The 18,810-nt window shown below is 37.3% G+C and overlaps 1 protein-coding gene across 3 annotated transcripts in view; it reads left to right on the top strand.

Annotated features, from left to right (window-relative positions):
- Positions 1 to 18,810, top strand: part of LOC128265047 (alpha-protein kinase 1) — a 73,717-nt gene that overhangs the window by 7,003 nt on the left and 47,904 nt on the right. The window contains exon 1 of one of the 3 annotated variants that reach the window (XM_053000826.1): positions 14,016 to 14,517. The exons of the other annotated variants lie outside the window; for them this stretch is intronic. Coding sequence (XP_052856786.1) covers positions 14,449 to 14,517 — 69 coding nt within the window. The 5' untranslated portion in view covers positions 14,016 to 14,448. Of the gene's footprint in view, positions 1 to 14,015; positions 14,518 to 18,810 lie in introns of those variants that run through there. 3 annotated transcript variants of the gene reach the window in all.

The following is an 18,810-nucleotide window of genomic DNA, read 5'->3' as shown; positions in this document are numbered from 1 at the left end:
AAATGTTGTACAACCCAAGAACCAGAATTTTGAATAAAAGTCAAGTAGACTGAACACTCATTTAATGATCCGAATATTCAATGCCACACTTATATTTTAATTTATTCACTCAACTTAACCTGATGTTGCCTTTTGGATATTTAAGATATTACATATTTCCATAATGTCAACTAAACTTGAAATAATTGGATAACACTCCATCAATTATTCGTTTCTTGAAAAATAATTTATATATTTTACGCACATTAAAGCAATTATGATATTTAATGTTACACTCGAACTTCAAAAGGTGTTGTTTTTTAGGTTTAATTTAACAAAAAAATGTGTAAAAAATAATATGGTTGAAATATTACATATTAAATAATCGATTTGTATCATAAGTATGTATGTTTTGTAATCAGAGAAAAGTGTCTCGTCCTGAGTGAAATTTGTTTTACGAGCTTTGGTGGACTGAAAAAGTGGGTGGGGAAAATGTATCCTACAAATGGGTTGGGGTTTTCGGGAGATTTTAGGCTTTTGATGCCCACAAAAGGCGACGACAACTGCGGCTCACTGGCGCCCCCTAGAGGACAATGCGATATGTGTGTGTGTGTGCGTGTGTGTGTGTGTGTGTGTGTGAGTGTGTGTGTTCTATATGTATGTTTTTTCTCGGTTTATTTTATTTATTCTCTCTTTTTCTTGTGCTGAAATAAAGGAGATAAGAGGGGGGCGTTGGATGGTGGATATTTAAAGGGGGAAAGGGGAGGTGGTTTCAGGGGGTTTGGTACAATCGTAGGTGCCGCCATCTGTCGTTTTTTTTTTTTTGTATGAGTTGACATCACAACGGATATGGAATTTTTCAATATTTACGGTGGCAGTCGTTGCTTTTGTTGTTGTTGTTAATGTATGCAGCTCACACATACACTGTGAGAAATTCCTTCTTTTGGTAGGGGTTTTGGGTGGTGCGCAAAAGCACCCCCTCGACAAACCCCCTTGAGAGTCTCCTCTTCGTGCTTATGTAAGCATTTTCAGCATGTTTCGCTTTTATATACTTCAAGTGGGCGTTAGCTGGGGTGGGAGGGTGAAAAATGGGGCGGGGCTGCCCACGCATAGCACCCTTAGCCTTATTTTCCCTATTTTTCCCATTTTTTTCCTGCCACTTTTCCAGCAGCCGACACACACACACATCTTTGGTATCCTTTCTGTTTTGCACTGTTTTTTTCTTTTCCCCATTTGGTTAAATTTTTGTAATTTATTTAACAAAGGGAAATGCAGCTTTGCGCCGCTAGGTGGCGTTGAGGTGATGTGCAAATAAAAAATTGCAACAATTTGTTAGCCTTGAAGCGTTAAAAGGGCACATCTATTGGGGCGAAACTCGAAAATGCAACGCAATATACACGCACTTTATATTTTGCCCCTTTTTGAGGTGTATTATTAATATAACGCATACAGCGTGTGTGCTCACGCAAAAATACGTAAATGTAAATTAATTTCATTGGGGAATCAGGGGAAAAGGGAGAAGGGGTGGGGGAAGAAAGCAGAGCTGGGCTGAGTCTTATGTAAATATAATAATACTATGTTCTCATTGCACACAGGGCGAATGCGCAATTATTGCAATGTATTATTTACGAAATATCAAGTATACGTTTTGTGAAGAAAAACAGGTCGGAGTCTAATTGTAAATCCTTTTAGAAGCTTACATTATATTAAGATCATATAAATATAAATGTTATAATATTTTCTTGAAAATTCCTTGTTACAATATAACCAAGGGTAAAATTACAAAAGCATTAAAACTTTACTCCAATTTTTAAAGCTTTCTAAACATTGTTCTTGAACAATATGGTTTTTGCCTACAGAATTTATCTCACGAAAATTAGCTTTAACTAACTAACAATTAGTTGCTTCCCTTAAGTTGTTCCACTTATAGCATTTAAGTCGCACTTAATTAATAAGCTAAATGTGGCAGGCAAATTCCCATGTAATTTGTAATACCTTTTGCCCAACAACCAACTTTTTAATTTGGTTAATTTGCATTTTTGGGGGTGGAGACGATGGGGTGTACAAATGCATTTGTGACCAGATTAGGAGCTGCCAGCAATAATTTGAGGTGTATATTATATATATATATATACTTAAATCCGGGCGATGGCATATAGACCAGGGAACTAATATAATATGCGTTAAGTATATGCAGCTCAACGCACAGACACACATACAAGCCATAATTTAAGCTCGTGTGTGTGTGTGTGTGTGTAAGTGTGGCTTTTGTATAATGAGAATCGTTGGCCAACGCATTATACATATTTATATAATTGCATTTTGTTTGCTTATAAAGGATGTGCACACACCCACATACATGTGTGTGCACACACTCAGAAGCATACATTTATAATGAGGCGAGGGCCGTTTTTAAAATTGTCCATTTTTATTTACTAACAATATCTTACAGATGGTTTAAGACATTAAAACTTGACGAAATGTAGGACATGCTGTTTTAAAATGATATTTTTTTTCTAATGTTTATATTGCTATTATAACGTCTTGAAACAAAATTGTACTTAATTATCATTTTTTTCATATATTAATTATTTACATCTGTGTCTTTAGTACCCTGAAAGCAATGTTTATTTAACTTTTATTTTTCTGAAAACTTATTATTTCAATTTTATTACTATTATCCAACAACTCTTCAATCGCCCCACAACGCTTGTCACCCATTCTGTATGTATAACTCTGTGGTCTCTTCAATGTTTGCCCAACATTTGCCAGTCATAAAACCCCCTGAAACAGTATATATATGTATAGCTAAATTCACAGCACGGAGATTACGATTTTCACATGGATTTGGCAATTGAAAATTAGCGGATTAGGGGCTGATGCCTAAGCGAGGCTTCACTGTTCAGCGGCGAGGGGATTTCAAGGGGTTTCGTTGCGGCTTTCTGGGGTATTTATTGCTTAATAGTTATCAGTGTAGCGCAGGTACTCTGTTGGTTGGCATATGTGTGGGTTCTACTGGTCAAGAGGCTCTTGCAAATCTATTATACAAGGACTTGTTACGTTCCACAGAAGGATGTTCATGGCAATTTGATAGTTTTGTAATTTCATTGTATCATATTACATTCAGTCAAATCAAAATATGGGAGAATTCATCTTCATTACACTTTATAACCAAATATAATGAGCTTTTTAGCTTGCTATGTCATTAAAACACAAACTTTCACCTTAACATGATTTAAATGGTTGATGCCGCAGAAATTTATTGGGATTACCATTTGCAAGTGAAGCCTTTCAAGGTATTAAGCTATTTAGTTGTCTACACTCAAATAAAACAGAAAGTCTTGAAAATAAACTACAGACAGTATTATTAATTCATTACTTAATAATGTTTTTAGTTTTATTTCTATAAAACTGTAGTGTACGGTCTTGTTTTAAAACCACATACGTTTTATTTCGGTACTTTCGTCGTATTAATTTAATACTCATCTTTTTGAGAAATTGTTCATATCCAATTGTTAAAAACTCATGCCACAATAGTTTAGTTAGTGGGTCAATTTAATTTTTTTATTTGGGTGTAGTCACCTGTGACTAAGTGATTTGAAATCTTTAGGCATTGCTTTGTGAATCGAATCGGTTTTCAATGCAAAATGTTGGTACGATCCATTGAGATTCAATTGTATTTGCGTGCGCTAGTGTTTTTGAACAATGTTTTTCGGCCTCTGTGTCAACTCTCGCGCTCATCTCCGAGTGTCCTGTATTTGGGTGGTTTGTGGTGGGTGTTTTTAGTGTGTGCTCCAGTGGGTGTTTTTAGTGGGTGTTTTTAGTGGGTGTTCCAGTGGGTGGGTGGCTCTGTGGCTGGGTGGTTTAGTGCCTCGGTGGTTCGACGGGCCGGGCTGTGTTGCATGGCAACGCAGCTCGACGCATTTCAGCCGGATGCCTCCAGTGGCAACCAGTTAGTTTTGAGAGCACACAGAACTTAGGACCAGGGGATGGGTGGATGTGTGCAGATGGGATGGATGGATTGTGGGCGGGACACATAGGTGGCGGAGTCCAAAACCATCGAAACATTGCCCAGGCACAGGCTATTCCCATTTCCCCGGCACTTTGCACATAGTTATATGCCCCGATCTCTGCCCCTTTTCGTGGCGCGGCTACAGATGCAGATATACAGATACAGCTACAGCTACAGCTACAGCTACAGCTACAGATACAGATACAGACTCTCGGCTCCAGATGCGGATGCAGAATGCAGAATGCAGAACGCAGAACGCAGATATACGGATAGCGGCGATACATATGTATTTAGCGGAGTTGGCTGGTCTCTGGTACATAGAGCACATCTATGCCTCTGTGTGTATATTCGCCATGTATCGGCAATTCAGCTCCTTGCTAGTTTTCCCTCAATCGCATTTCCTTCTTTCACTTTTCCGCGACAAGCTTTCCCTGATTTGGAGGCTCCCTTTTTTTCGTTTTTTTCAATCGTTTTTTTGAGCATACTTATTGGGTTGCCTAGCAAAAATGTGGAAAACCGATTAGTAAACTGGGTTTATTAAATGGGTTAAAAACGTATTCATTCGTATTATAAAAAAACTAATAAGTGGCCATAATTTGGTGTTAATTTTATTAAAATGCTATGAGCAAAAAGTGATGTTGGAAAAGGAATATAAATCAAAATAATTTCTAAATTTTATGATGTCATCAAAACATCTTTATATTCAAATCCGTTTTTAATTTTTAATCATTTAAATCACCATTAATTAATGGTTTCTTTGGTCTAAACTAAAATCTAAGCTAAATGATTAATGTCATGGATATTTTAGTTATTAGGTTTCCTAATGCTTTCGTTAGAGTTGTCGAATTATTTTTATAAACACGAGAATAATAAAATTTCAGCCTGGCTTTTATTTCCATTTCCAGTTTTCATGTTACTTAAATTCGTTTTCTTGTATATTATTTAGTTTTTGTGAGTGCCCTGTAAATATCGTACTAACAATAGCAGTCATTGTGTATAATACATGTTTATATACCATCTGTTCTTGATGTTTTTAAACTTTTGCAAACTTTCTCTTGCTACTTTTTTCTTTTGTGTTTTCCTCTTTTACTTACATTGTGTGCAAAGCGAATTAAAAATTCCATTTTGTTGTGTAACTTTTGCACTTTGCAATGTAACTGCCCGTCTCCTTACCTTCTAAAAATAAGGAAGGTCTCGCCCTTTATTATCCTTTGCCCTTTTTCACCCTTTTCGCAACATTTTCTGATGTTGCGTGCATTTGTGCAATATGTTAAATAATTGAGTGTGAGTATGGCAACTCATAACCCTTACACATTTTCCAGGCGTTCAAAAACCCTTTTCTCCTCCTCCTCCTCCTCCTCCTTCCAGTCCTCACTTCTTCTTTATATATTCCTTATTTTTGTGCCTCTGCTTTGTGCTTTCTTCGTGTCCCCTGCTGTCTGCATTTTTCTGTTGTATTTTGCCCACATGTATATGCGTGTGTGTGCCACGCCTGCCATATTCTGTTTGGCGAAAAGTTTTCTGGTATTTTTGGGGCTTTGTGGCAACCCTATAGGGTGCACCCCCTTTTTTTTAAAATGTAAGCCTAACAAAAGAAACAAATGACAACGAAAAATAAAGCATCCTGTAGAAGTATTTAAAAACAAATTACACAAAATATATATCGGTTGTTTTTTAGCAAGAAGCTAAAATGGTTAACAGCCTGTATAGACAATACAAAAATTCGCTTAATTTTTATTTTGAGAATTTTTGTAAAATTGTTCAACCCAAGTTATTCAAAAAAAACTATACTCCCATCTTTTTTTTTTATTTTTGTATACTAAAATATACAAATTCTTAATCACTATAAAAAAAAACGGTAATGAATAGTTTTTGTAATTTGTATATAGTTTTAATGTTTTTTGCCTTAAAACGATTCAAAGATTTTCCCAGTTTCCCAGGTTCTCTATCAAGTGCACCCCTTCACTAATTTCAAGTGGATTATTTTGCTTAGCTAACCTGTCGACGGTTGTCCGATGTTGCTGTTTGGCTCTATTTTGTGTTGCTAGTGCTGTTGGTCATTGGCCTTTTTTGTCGTCTGTGTTGCGTCGGTCAGTTTTTCGGTTGCCACAGAGCAACGTAGACAATGGCAATAGAATCAAACAGCAACAGAAGTAACAACAGCAACAACCAAAAGGAAAAATCCAACTATACTAGAAACATTACCAACAACAAAAACCCAAAAGATAGTAACAGAAAAAACTAGCAAAATAAGCAGATATAATACAAGATGTAACAGCAAGATTATTTAAATAAAATATTGAAAACAAAAACCACACAACATATAATTAGCTTTAAATTGCAGCAACATCAACATACTAAAAACGTCAGAACAAAAATATCAGCAACAACAAGAGACAAAGCGATCTGTAGAATTGGCCAAAAAACCAGCATCAGCAACAGCAGCAACAACACACTGGAAACAACAGCAGCAACATAAGGAACAACAGGAGCAACAACAAGAGGCATCAACAGCAACAGCAACAACACGTTAAATTGCGCACTTTGCGTTGAGATTTTCAACATCTCCAATGGTCTGATGTTGCTGCAGTTGCTGCTGGTGCGGGTTGTTGGTTGCTGCTTGCTGGTTGCTGGCTGCCAGTTGCTGCTGGCTGGTTGCTAGTTGTTGTTGCCTAGGTTCACATTCTCATTACAGTTCATTCACCCAAAAGATACGGCTTTATGTATCTATTAGTTATGTATGTGCCTCCACAGCCTTCAGTGTTCAGTGTTCAGTTAAGTTAAGTTTTGTTGTTGTTGCTGCTGCTGCTGTTGCTGTTGCTGTTGCTGTTGCTGTTGCTGCTGTCGATGGGGCAAGCTGCAGCAGCAGCCTCCGCCTGCAGTTTCAGCCAAGTTTTGATTTGTGTTATGTTGTAGATACACACGGACAAACACATACGCGCTAACCAGAGGCAAAAGCAGCCGCAAATGCAGATACAGATACAGATACAGATACGTTCCTCTTGACCATCTGTCGTCGTCGTCGTCGTCATCTGTCTCACCTCCACCTCTGCCCCTCTCGCTCCCTCCCTCCAGCCATCTCGCTCCCTCCCCAAGTCAAAGTTTCGCATTGTTCAACTGGCAAAAAAAAAAAAAAAAAGATTACTAACAATGTTGGTTTCCAACTCTTTTTGACATACAAATACCCATTATCTAAATGTTTCAAATATTTTAGTTTTATAACTCATAAGTATATTTTAATTTTTTTATTTAGTATATTTACTAATTGTCTTTTTCCTTTAACTTTTTTTGCAGGTGAGTTTTCGTGTACCATTTTTAACATATAAAACCAAATTTAAGTCCACCTATGGGTAAGCGATTTTGTCAGTTTTTCTTACAGTAACAGTTTCGTTAAGTACCAATTGGGAACTATTATTAAACTGAATGTTTAAATAATATTTCAGCAATCGTTAAATAAAGCTAAGAGCTGGAAAACATTATTTTTCGCGTATTTTAGCCACGTTATCACGTTTTCGCTTTCTACATTTCCTGTTCGTATCTATACAATATTCCGCATATTTTTTTTGTTCTGGAAAATTTCGTCCAACTTTTATTGTTGTTTTTGTCATTTCTTTTTTTGGGTATTTTTTTGCATTTCGCTGAAAATTAAAGAAGAAGAGAGCCCCCCTGATTTTCCACCTTCTCACTTTTCACGGCGGGCTTAGTTTTCCAATGTGCAACATGCAGCATCTGTGGCAGATAGAGATGGGTATATATTGAACGAAAGAGAGAGAGAGAGAGAGGGAGTGGGAGAGGGAGAGAGTGAGTGAGAGAGAGGGGTAGAGGTAGAGGTGAAAATGTGGAGACTGCCATTTCCAGTGTGTATTTAGCAAAATGTTTTGTTGCTGTTGTAGTTTAGTTTTCCCACTTCCAGGCAACAGTCAACTGCTGCAACTGCAACAGCAGCAGCAGCAACAACAACAGCTAGCAACCTGCAACACCAACAACCTGCAACCTGCAACAACAAAAGGGGCTCAAAACTCAACACAGAGCTTTTCGAACAGCCTCGGAGCATCGGTTTTGTGTCTATTACATACAGAGAAAATCCCCCTCACCACTCTTCAATATCACCTCCCTCCGCCCCTTGGAATTTTCCACCCCCTCCTCTACCCCCATTTTTGTTAGCCTCGAGTGCAACCAAACAACAACGATGTCGAGCTAACGGTGGCAATGCCTCGCCCTAGTAAATCCTCTACTTCCCCATAAACCCCCCATAAACCTCCCCAACACCCCCTACCCCCCCTCCCCCTCCCCCATGGGACACTTTGATTTGTAGAGCCCCCTTTTGACCTCCACCCCCCGCCCCTAAATGCCGCCACCCCTGGGAGCTTAGTTTAGTTTTTGGGTATACATAAATCAAAACCTTCTTGCAGTCCATCGGCGATTTTGCAGCATTTCTTCGGGCAAGTGATGTTAAGGAAAACATATTAAAAAATCTTAATCTTAAAAGAAAATTCTTCTAAGACTAAACATTAAGACTTGTAAGATATCCCATGAGGTTTCTGAAGCTGTACTTAAACAATTATATAAAACTTTTAGTAAAGAAGCAAAGAAAAAGCACCTTAAAGCGCTTAAATACATAAACCGAATTTAAATTTGGCTGCTTAAATAACTTATGAGGATGCAGAAGCTGTATTGAAACATTAATATAAAGCTCTAAATAAGGAATCAAAGAAAAGGCATTTAAAAACAATTTTTAAAGACTTTAAAAACATTTCAATTTATCTAATACATAATATTTTAACTTCACTGGTAAAAGCGTAAAAACGTAGTAAATCCAAATATGTCCCACAATTTAAATATTTTTCACTTTGATTTTCATCCATTGCGGTTTTTATTTATTTTGAAATATGAAAATATTTTTGAAATTGATAATAATATCTGAAAACTGAACTTAAATCAAATAAGAACTATTTTAAATCTTATATTTTCAACATTAAGTTAAAAATTGTATTGTTATCATGCAATTTAATACGCATTGTTTTTAAAACTATAATTAAATATTTAATTTAAATATTAAGTTTAAAATTTTGAATTCAATAGTCAGATATAATTATTTTTACTATTAATTTTTTTTTTTTCAGTATACTAGGTAAATACGTTAAAATATTTAATAAAAACATTTAAAATCGCAGACTTAAAGTAAATATTTTTAATATTTTTAATCGTTTCGATTAGTAGTAAAGGCTGAGCAAATAAATTTCAAACACTTGGGCCACTTGACTACCTGTCCTAGCCGCTGCTTTGTCTTCAATCAAACATCAGCTTTAAACCTATATGTCTGTGATCCAATTCTCGGATTACCCACCCCCAACCTTAACCCTTTCATGCCCGGCCTTCCCTAAGGTGAACATTGAACATTTGGAATTACTACTCACGTAACCTAAGCAAACGGAGGGGGGCATCACATAATCACTCGATTCCCAGTCAACACACGATGTTGTTGGGTAACTCCTCATAATTCCTCTTGGTCAAAATCTTTTGTTCTTCTAAAACCCCCAATGTGCGAGGGAGATGGGCAAATCGGGAGAGTGAGAGAGAGAGAGAGAGAGAAAGAGAGAGCAGCACTCACACACATCGAGGCTTTGGCTAATAAGTGAAGTATCCATAATTGTTTGATGGGAAAAGGGGTCGTGGCAATACCCAAAACCATCATATTTCCTCTAACCCAGAAATCAAAATTCTCCACCAAACAGCTGGGCCCAAATATTAGCAATGAGTAATGCTTAAATAATATGTTATACATATCTTAATTAATCTTTTTTTTTTAGATAAACTATCTACATAATCAGTAAATATCGTTTCAAATTCATGCAAATGTTATTTTAAAAGGTAACACTATAACGCTTAGAAACTGCATAGTATTTACACAAATCAAATGAAAAAAATCCTTACAAATTATGTATATACATACTTTTTATTATCTTGGTAACAACTTTATCGCTTAAGTGATATTGAAATCATTTTACATAGAGTCGATGTTTTTAATAGAGTATGAACAAAAATTAATTTTTTTAAATTCTGCTGCTAGTATTTTTAACTCAACTGTTTATTATTTTGATAGCAACTTTATCGTTTAAATGATATACAGTATAAACTTTACTATTTATCGATAATATCGATGTTTTTAATAGGGTATCGATTTCAGTTTATTTTTAAGCTGCTGCTATTTTTTAAGCTCAACTGTGTGAGCCAAACTATTGAAATGTTGGAAAACTCTGGTCCCTTGTATCTTTGTATTTGTGTGGGCTCTGTTTTGTGTCTGTGTGATGGCATATCCTGGCGTAGGTGTAGTTGTGTGTGTGTATGTGTGTGTATGTGTATGAGTGTACGGGATGCGTGAGTTGCATGAGTGCAGGATGCGCGCGCTGCACACAACACACACATACACACACACTTTTGGACATGGAAAACTCAAGGAACAAGCGACGACGATGGTCCTTAATCAGGAATTTCTAGGCGGAAAGGGGGTGGGCCATATTGGGATGGGGTGGGGTGGTGAATCGTTGGAGGATTGGTGGAAAATCGTGGAAAATTTTCGGCAGCCGCCAACCCATTAACACGATGGGTACGATGACGATGACGTTGACGATGGCGATGGCGATGGCGATATGACGAGCGCAACTCCACTTCGGTTGGCTGGTTTTGTTTGTCGTCGCTTTTTGGGTTTTGCCTTTGTGTTAATAGCACGGCTACACTGGACCCTGGGATCCATCTGCATGTGTATATCCGTGTATGTGTACCTATGTCAAGATATATAACGATTTATATAGCCGCTCCTTCATATCCCCTTAAAAGTGGCCAGTGCAAAGGATATTGGGATAAATCGTCTTTGACTAATTGAACTATAAGTAGATATAAATTATACATTTTTAACATTAAACATTAGGTTTTTGATAACTACCGCTAATCTGTACTAGAAATTACGATATTAGTAATAATATTTTATTGATCCATGTTGTCTACCTTGGTACACTGGTCGCCTTTTTCTGTTTTTTGGAAATTTGTGTGTACTGAATTTTTACCCCTGAATCTTTCACAGATTTTGACCGATTTCCACTTGATTCTTAGGCTGCGTTTTCCGGAAGATGTTAAACTTATTCGCCCATTTTAATCCCTTAGTTACACTGCCCTTTTTTAAGGCAACATTATTTTCCTCATATTTTTACTCCCACTTTGCTCCCACTTTGCTCTCAGTTTCTCCTACTTTTCCTGCCGTTTTCCTGTCTTTATGGCGCTTGTTTGCCCACACACTTTTCCTGCCCTTAACCTCTCTTTACCTCCCAGTTACTCTTTACTTTTCCTCCTTACTTTCGCCCCCAATTTTTCCGCCCATTTTGCCTGCAATTTTCCTTCTATGCAGCCGTCCTTTGCCTTTTGTCAGCTGTTGCCGCTTCGGGCATTCCTTTCTTCTTTAATCCTCCTACCCCGTTTTTCGCACATGGAAAACCTTTCCAATATTTTCTGCATTTCTCGGGTGCGTTTATTAAAATATTTGCAATGTTTTTTGATATGAAGATACTGCCCCTTTTCCCCCAGTTTTAAACCCTCTTTTTTTCCCATGCATTTCGTTTTTGGTGTAGATGTGGGAATTGTGGGGGAGGGGCGAGAAGGGGAGGGGTGGGGAGGGAAGGGAAGGGAAGGGGATTGCACTTCGGTTTTGCGTTCGTTGTTACCGTTGTCACGACCCAAAAATTGTGCGCTGATTCTATTTTGTGTGTGTCCATAACTCAGCGAGGCTATATTATACCCCTCTCTTTCGCACCGCCCGCATCGGGATGGCCCCCAGTCACTCGCACGGCCACTACTGTTGCCATCTCTCTTTTAGGAGGGGCACAGGAAGAAGAAGTAGAGGAAGTGGAGGAAGAGGAAGAGGAGGAGAAGGAGGTGTCTCTGGAGAGAGAGAAAGGTTTTCTCGCATCCAGAAGTTGTTGCCACTTTAAGTTGGTACCGTTCGTCGCTGTCGTTTGTCGTTGTCGGGTTAACGGTATCCCCAAGACATACACAGACACACCCACGGACACAAATTTACCACCACATCTACAACATCCACACACAAACACACACACAGACTTTGAAGACACACCCACACACACAAGCCGTAAAGAAAATAGCCGGGAAGGGCGCCTTAAGACAAAAAAAAGTTTCTCTAAAAAAATATATTTCTTTTAAAAAAAAAACAAGGAAGACTACATGATACTGAGAAATCTGCTGGTAAATATTAATTATCAAAAATAACTTAAACAAGGAAAGGCCAAAAACAAACAAAATTTACTTTTACTTGCAAAGTTTTGAGCGAGAGTGTACGTCTGTGTGTGGCATTGTGGGTGAGTGTGTGTGTGTGTGTGTATAGATAGATGATTGACTAAATGAATTGGCCAGCAACAAGTGGTAAAACTCTAGATTGTGGCTACTGATGAGGTTTTTAAAGATGTTAATAGATATTAAAACATATACATATATGAGTACATGTTCAATTTTTAATACATTATTCGATCGTTCCAATGGCAGCTAAAGGGTCTAGTTTTTTATATAACTAAAAACATTCTTTTAAAATAGTAAAAAATGACTTTATCTCTATAATATATATATATGTATGTATACAATTATAACCGTTTGAACTTAACAAAATTAAAACCGTATTTTTGAAAAAAAAATTATAGCTTTTTTAACACAATATTATTACTCTAGTCGGCATTCCTATTAATATTTTAATTCATAATAAAACAGATACCAAAAGCAAAGCTTTTATTACGTAAAATATCCAAAATTAATGTACAAAAAAATTGTATACCATTGCAAAAGGCACAACCGAAACGGAAATCTATAAACGAAAGTTAGTCTACTAGTAAATTTCTACGAACTTATATTTTGTAAATTTTGTTTAAAATACTGACCTAACTTAACCAAACCCCACTTCAAATAGTGATTGGCTGCTGTTCGATTGCGCTTCTGTTACAGCTGCCCATTTGCAACGTGCAACGTGCAGCATGCAACATGCAACATGCAACTCGCAACACGCAACCTGAAACATCGGCTTTCCAAACTGTGTCACAGAGTTGCTTTTGCTTGCAACTGAAAGAACCAGTTGGGTGGAAAATTAAGGGGGGGAAAAGCGTGGCGAAAAGTTCAGGAGCAACAAAGGGAGGAAACTGGAGTTGCAGATAGAGACAGACACTTGGCACTTTCCTATGGAAAAGCATGGGAAGATGGTATTGCCAAGAGACATGCCTGTAAATATGTTTACAGTAAAATACACCACTTGAGAACAGCAGTGGGCAAAATAATAAAATAGATAGCAACTAAGAATGCAAAATATACTGGAATGGCAGAGAAGTTATTTTTTTAACACATCGTTTTAATCCTCAGATAGATCCGTATTAAATTTAAGAGTGTTTTAAAAAAAATTCTTTTTTAAGTTTAAAAAATATCAAGCGTTTTTAACAGCGTTTTTTTTTTTTGCACCAAAAAAAATGGCTAGTAAGTTTAGCCCTAAATAATATTTTGTTAACAAAACAAAATAGTTCTTAGTTCTGCAGGATATTGTAAGATTGAAAAATGCAGGGGCTGTGCTATTTTCTTTACCGCCATTGTTTGGCCAGCGTTGTTCCCACATTAGAACCTGATTTTGTGACCAAAGTTGGGAAATGTATTAACAGAGTCCTTTCCTTCTCTTCTGGCCGCCCATTTTGCTCAATTTCTCCGCCTTTGTGACCAACCCCCTTTCCCATTGCACACACACATTTTCCTTATTTTCCTTATTTTTTGTCCCAACCGCTTTTCCTTTTATTTAGCGTGCTTTTTTCATGCTTTCTTGTGCTTTTGGCTTTGGCTTTGGCTTCTTTCTATTGCTGTCGCCGCCGCCGCTGCCGCTCTGCTGACGCCTCTGTTGACGTCGCTGCACAACACACACATACACACACACACGCGGGTTGGGGCACTCACAGATACTCACCAATACCGACGCACGTATTTACTACATTCCTCAGTACTTGAAGCGCCTCCGGAAGTGATGGTTTTCATCTCTGCGGCGGTGCGTCGCGAATTTTGAGAGCGAAAAATAACAAAGCAAAGCACAGCACAGAAAAAAAGCAAAAAAAATCAGCACAAAAAACCAGAAATTAAGTAGTATTAGCCAAAGGGATTTGTTTTGTGTTATACACCCATAAGGCGGGTGCAATTTCCCTGTGCCGAACGCCCGCACCCCGCCCCCCCACAAAATCATTTTTTTTCGGTGCACTCTACTTAGTTCTGATTAAATATTTAAACAAAACAAGAAAAGAAAAGAGGAATACATACATACTCCGAATTTGTAACTACAAGTGAAAAACCAGCTTGTTATGTGTGTGTGCGATTGTTGAAAATTGTGGAAGCAAAAAAAAAAAAAAAAAAAGCGAGGAAAAATCAGCAGCCGAAGAATGCGCAGCAAACGAAATACCAGCGATTTGGGCCTATTGCAGCGCACCTGCATTGTTGGCGGAAAATCGGTGAGCTAATATATCTAAGCCAAAACAAAAGATACAATACACAATAATTTAAAGGGAAATTAATGGTTGTTTATGCGCAATTTACGAAGAAAAATACAAAAATAGAAAGGAAAATTACTAACCATTGCTTGAAGATATTAAACAAGTTAGTTATAGCTTATAGTCTTTTATACTTTTTAATCAAAATCTATGCAATCTGGTTTTGGCATGATGAATCAATAGTCTGCCGATTAAAGAAAAGTTGTCCATGTTGTTTAAATTAAACTTAAGAATTATACCATCTCCAATTTTAAAAATTAAATCACGTAGCTCATTCCGTTTCAGAAATAATTTAAATCGTTGTTTAATCAATACTTGAAATTAAAACTATTTCTTTTTTAGTCACCAAACTAGGTCAAATTAAAACTTAAAACTTAAACTAATATTTTCTCTATTTTTATTCTTTTAATATTCAAAAACAAATTTAAATTAGTAATGCAAATCTGTAGTTAAAATAGTTTTTCCAAAAATTTAAAAAAGTTTATTTTAAATAAATTTTTATATCGATTTTAAGTTTAATTAAATTAAATTAGCAGCATTAATTTTATCGCCTTTCCAATTAACAAGCAACAATTTAAAGATAACAAAAAAAAGAATAATAAACCTATTGATTTTCAGTTGAAAACTAATCACCCAAAGAACTTATTGTTTGCATTGGCAAATCTACAAATGAAATCAAAAAACCTCAACAACAAAAATCCCATTCATTTCTATGCCAGAAATTAATAATTAGACAGCCAAAGAGTAGTATCGTGCGTCCCTTTCCCGCCCCTGGAGTTTCGTCCATAGGCCAACACATGCGCCAGAGCGCCAACGAGTTGTGGAGACGGATAGAGAGAGGCAGAAACCCAGAGAGTGAGAGGCCGCGAGAGCCACTCGCTACATTTTTTTTAGAAGCTGCTGTCTGGCGTTTTTTGCCATCGCTGGGCGCCTGTTACTTTCTGTAGACTGCAGCGTCATTGCAGCGGCGCTTGCCTTTTCTTTTTCTTCTTAAATAATCTTTTTTGGTATTTTTGTCAGCAGCTACGATTCCAATATCACAAAACGTGCGGCAACACGCCAAACGTAAAAGTAAAACGTAGAGCGAAAAGCGAAAAACCGCAACTAACTTTAACAAAAAAAAAGAAATTGTGCACAAGCTCAGACACGCACACAGTTAAAGACTCGGCACCAGAGCGAGAGGGCAATACACTGAAGAGCGTCAGACGATTGTTTTTACTGGCCGCTGGGGGGCGCTAATTTGCCTAAGGCTACTCGGGCTCCCACAGTCTATAAAGCTAGTGTTGTACAGTGGGCACTCAATAAAGATTAACGTTTGGGAAAACAACACCTGAATTTGGTTTTCAATTTAATCGGTCGTTAACTATTTTTAATTTGCTTAGAAACACAAACAACTTTAAATCAACAAGTATATGGATGACAAATAAATATAGTCCCATAAACATCCCTGAATTTCCATAGTATTGCCACTGTACTCGCCTGATTTATGGAAAAGACAGCAAGTGCCAGCTTAACCGCATAACAGACGACAAATGTGTCATTTTTGGCAAGCCAATTAACATGATTTATACAAATATCCATCATGTTTCTGATTGGTATTCATTTTCCAACTTTTCCTACCCGCACACACTTATCACACATTTCGTGGTTGCTCAATTCGAATTCGACGAGAAAATTCGCGTTGCAATATTGCCATTTAACATTTTGCCATCATTATCTTGTGTTTGTTATTTTCACTCGCTGCTCTGTGGCATTTTTGAAATTTTTTCGGTAGATATTCGCCTCTTGTGTACTTCTTAACTCCCGGTATTTCGCATTTGCGACATACAACAAATACCATGCGAAATCGCTCATAAATCGGGTGTAGGCAAATATTAGCTGATTTTCATGCCGGAGATTAGTTGTAAACCGACAAAATAAAATACCGAATCGGTCGAAATATAAAGAGTTTAATTTGCCCCACCGACATTTGTCATTAAGAGCTTACTTCGTATTCCTAACGGAACCCAAAACACGGCCAGAAAGAGATAGGTAGACATAGATTGTATTGCAGGGGAACGAGAGTGGGAAAGGGAAAACCACTTGCCAAGTAAATTATAACAGTGTTTGTCGGAGGAGAAAACGAAAGAAATCTACTGAGAGTCCAAGCGTGGTAGTGAGTGCAATGACGGTTTAGGGTTGTCAAGCTTTTTAATTTGATACGTTTTTTAGCAATAAAGATGTTTGTTGTTTACAAGGGAATTTAAAAAATGTTTTTTTTTTAAGCATTTGTCTAAATATATAGTACTCAATAATTAAGTTAACTTACTATAAAATCATTAAGAAATCAAATTTATTTGATTTTATTATTTCCCTCTAATTAAAAGTATACCAACTCTGTAGGACATTAAAAAAGATTTTAAAAATAAAAAACATTAAATCAAACGTATTCAATTTTTTCCAAGTAAAATTTGGAAACACTTTTTCCTCTCGCCACTTCCCTCGCTCTCTTGCTCTTGCCCATTTACTATCTCTTTCTGTCACGCTCCGTCTATCTCGCTCGCTCGCTGGCCCACATCCCACAACCGGCGAGTGTTTCTGTTGCGGTCAACGTTTCGCTCTTTCGTTCTCCTGCTCTCTCGCTGTTTGCCTGTTAAATTGGCGGTTAGACGCGCGCGTCAGGTAGAAAACACGTATCCGCCACGGATGCAGCAGCGTTTTGTTAGAGACGACGCTTCCTATTTCTATTCGCAGCGGTGGTTGTTTGTCTGGTTTTAATTTGTTCCCTGTTTCTGTTTTTTTTTCTGGTCTGCTTATCAGCGTCAAGTCTATCGATTTTTTTCCAGCTCTCACTCTCTTCTCGTCTTGCCTTCTCTTTTTCCCGCGTGCCTCTCGCCTTAGGGTTTTAGCGGCTCTCGCTGGCTGCTCTCCCTTCTCGTCGCTTCGCCTGCCTTCTTTATTTTCTGCGCGCCTGTTCTTTCCCTCGAATATCGAATCTCGATTTTCGATGAGATTCTGTTACTAACTATACCCGCGCACATACCATACCCATAAAAACCCATCCCCAATAAAGCCTGCCTTCAAAAATTATTTATTTATTATATGGATTACAAATGTGCCTCTTCAAAAAAAAAAAAACGAGTGCAAAAATTTTAGACGGGTCTGGAATTCTTTGCATCGGTCGGTCGTCGCACTCACCTTCACCACATCTCTGTATCTCTGTGTACGTATAGGGGTATAGTATATACATATGCATATGTATGTACATTTGTAAACCTCACCACACGACAGCTGCTGTCTCACTCGCCCGCCTTGATTTCATCATTTACCATATTTAATTCCATTTAAATGAAAATGAACTCAAACCGATTACCCCGGCGAGAGGTGGTGCAGTATAGTGCCATGTACCTCACTCATACAGCCTATACCAGATATTATATCCCGGGCGGCAGACTTTCGGCAGACAGACGTGCAATCGTCGCGGCTTGCAGCCAGCAACTAAAGTTGATAACACACAAAACACGCGAGCAACTGGCAACTGGCAACACAGCAATACCAAATGGGGGGGGGGGCTATACTATAATATTCCCTATACCCAGAAAAAGCTGAAACAGCAACAACAACTGTAGCCGACGACAACGGCAACGAACCCCAACATTTTCGACAACAACAACAAACAAGTAGCCCACAACAAGAACAACAACAACAAGTAGCCCACAACAACAACAACCGCCACTCAACAGTCAAGTGCTTGGCAAAAAGCAGCGTGTGAAATGTTTCCTATACACAGATCAAAATAACCAAGGGTGTCACGACTTATGGAATACCCTTTAGATTATTAAACTTATTTTATTTTATTTAGGGAAGCAAAGTAATCATTCATTACAAGTATATTCACTGGATGTTTCAAAGATTGCTAGTAATAAAAATAAGATAAGATTATATATTAAAATATTCTGCTCTTTCTTTTTTGCCTTCTTTAAAAATTTCGTTCTTAGTATAAAAATTAATTTGTTATAGCTTTTGTAAAATCCTTAACAGTTTAAAGTTTTTTTTTATCAGTGGCATAATTGAAGACACAGAAGAAAAAAATATGTGTTTTCTTTCTAAAATCCTTTGCGGTGATTACTATTAATAAAAAAAAAATATATATGTATATAATGTAAATACTGAAGGTCGGTCTTAAATATGTTTGAATACAATAAAAAACATATTTTATTCGAAATTTTAAACGACTATTTTACGCTGTAGCCTCGCTACTATTAATGGGTATCG

The sequence above is a fragment of the Drosophila gunungcola genome, unplaced genomic scaffold (assembly GCF_025200985.1).
Source record: "Drosophila gunungcola strain Sukarami unplaced genomic scaffold, Dgunungcola_SK_2 000090F, whole genome shotgun sequence".
NCBI classification, from domain to species: Eukaryota; Metazoa; Arthropoda; class Insecta; order Diptera; family Drosophilidae; genus Drosophila; species Drosophila gunungcola.
This window is presented reverse-complemented; position numbering and strand designations above follow the sequence as displayed.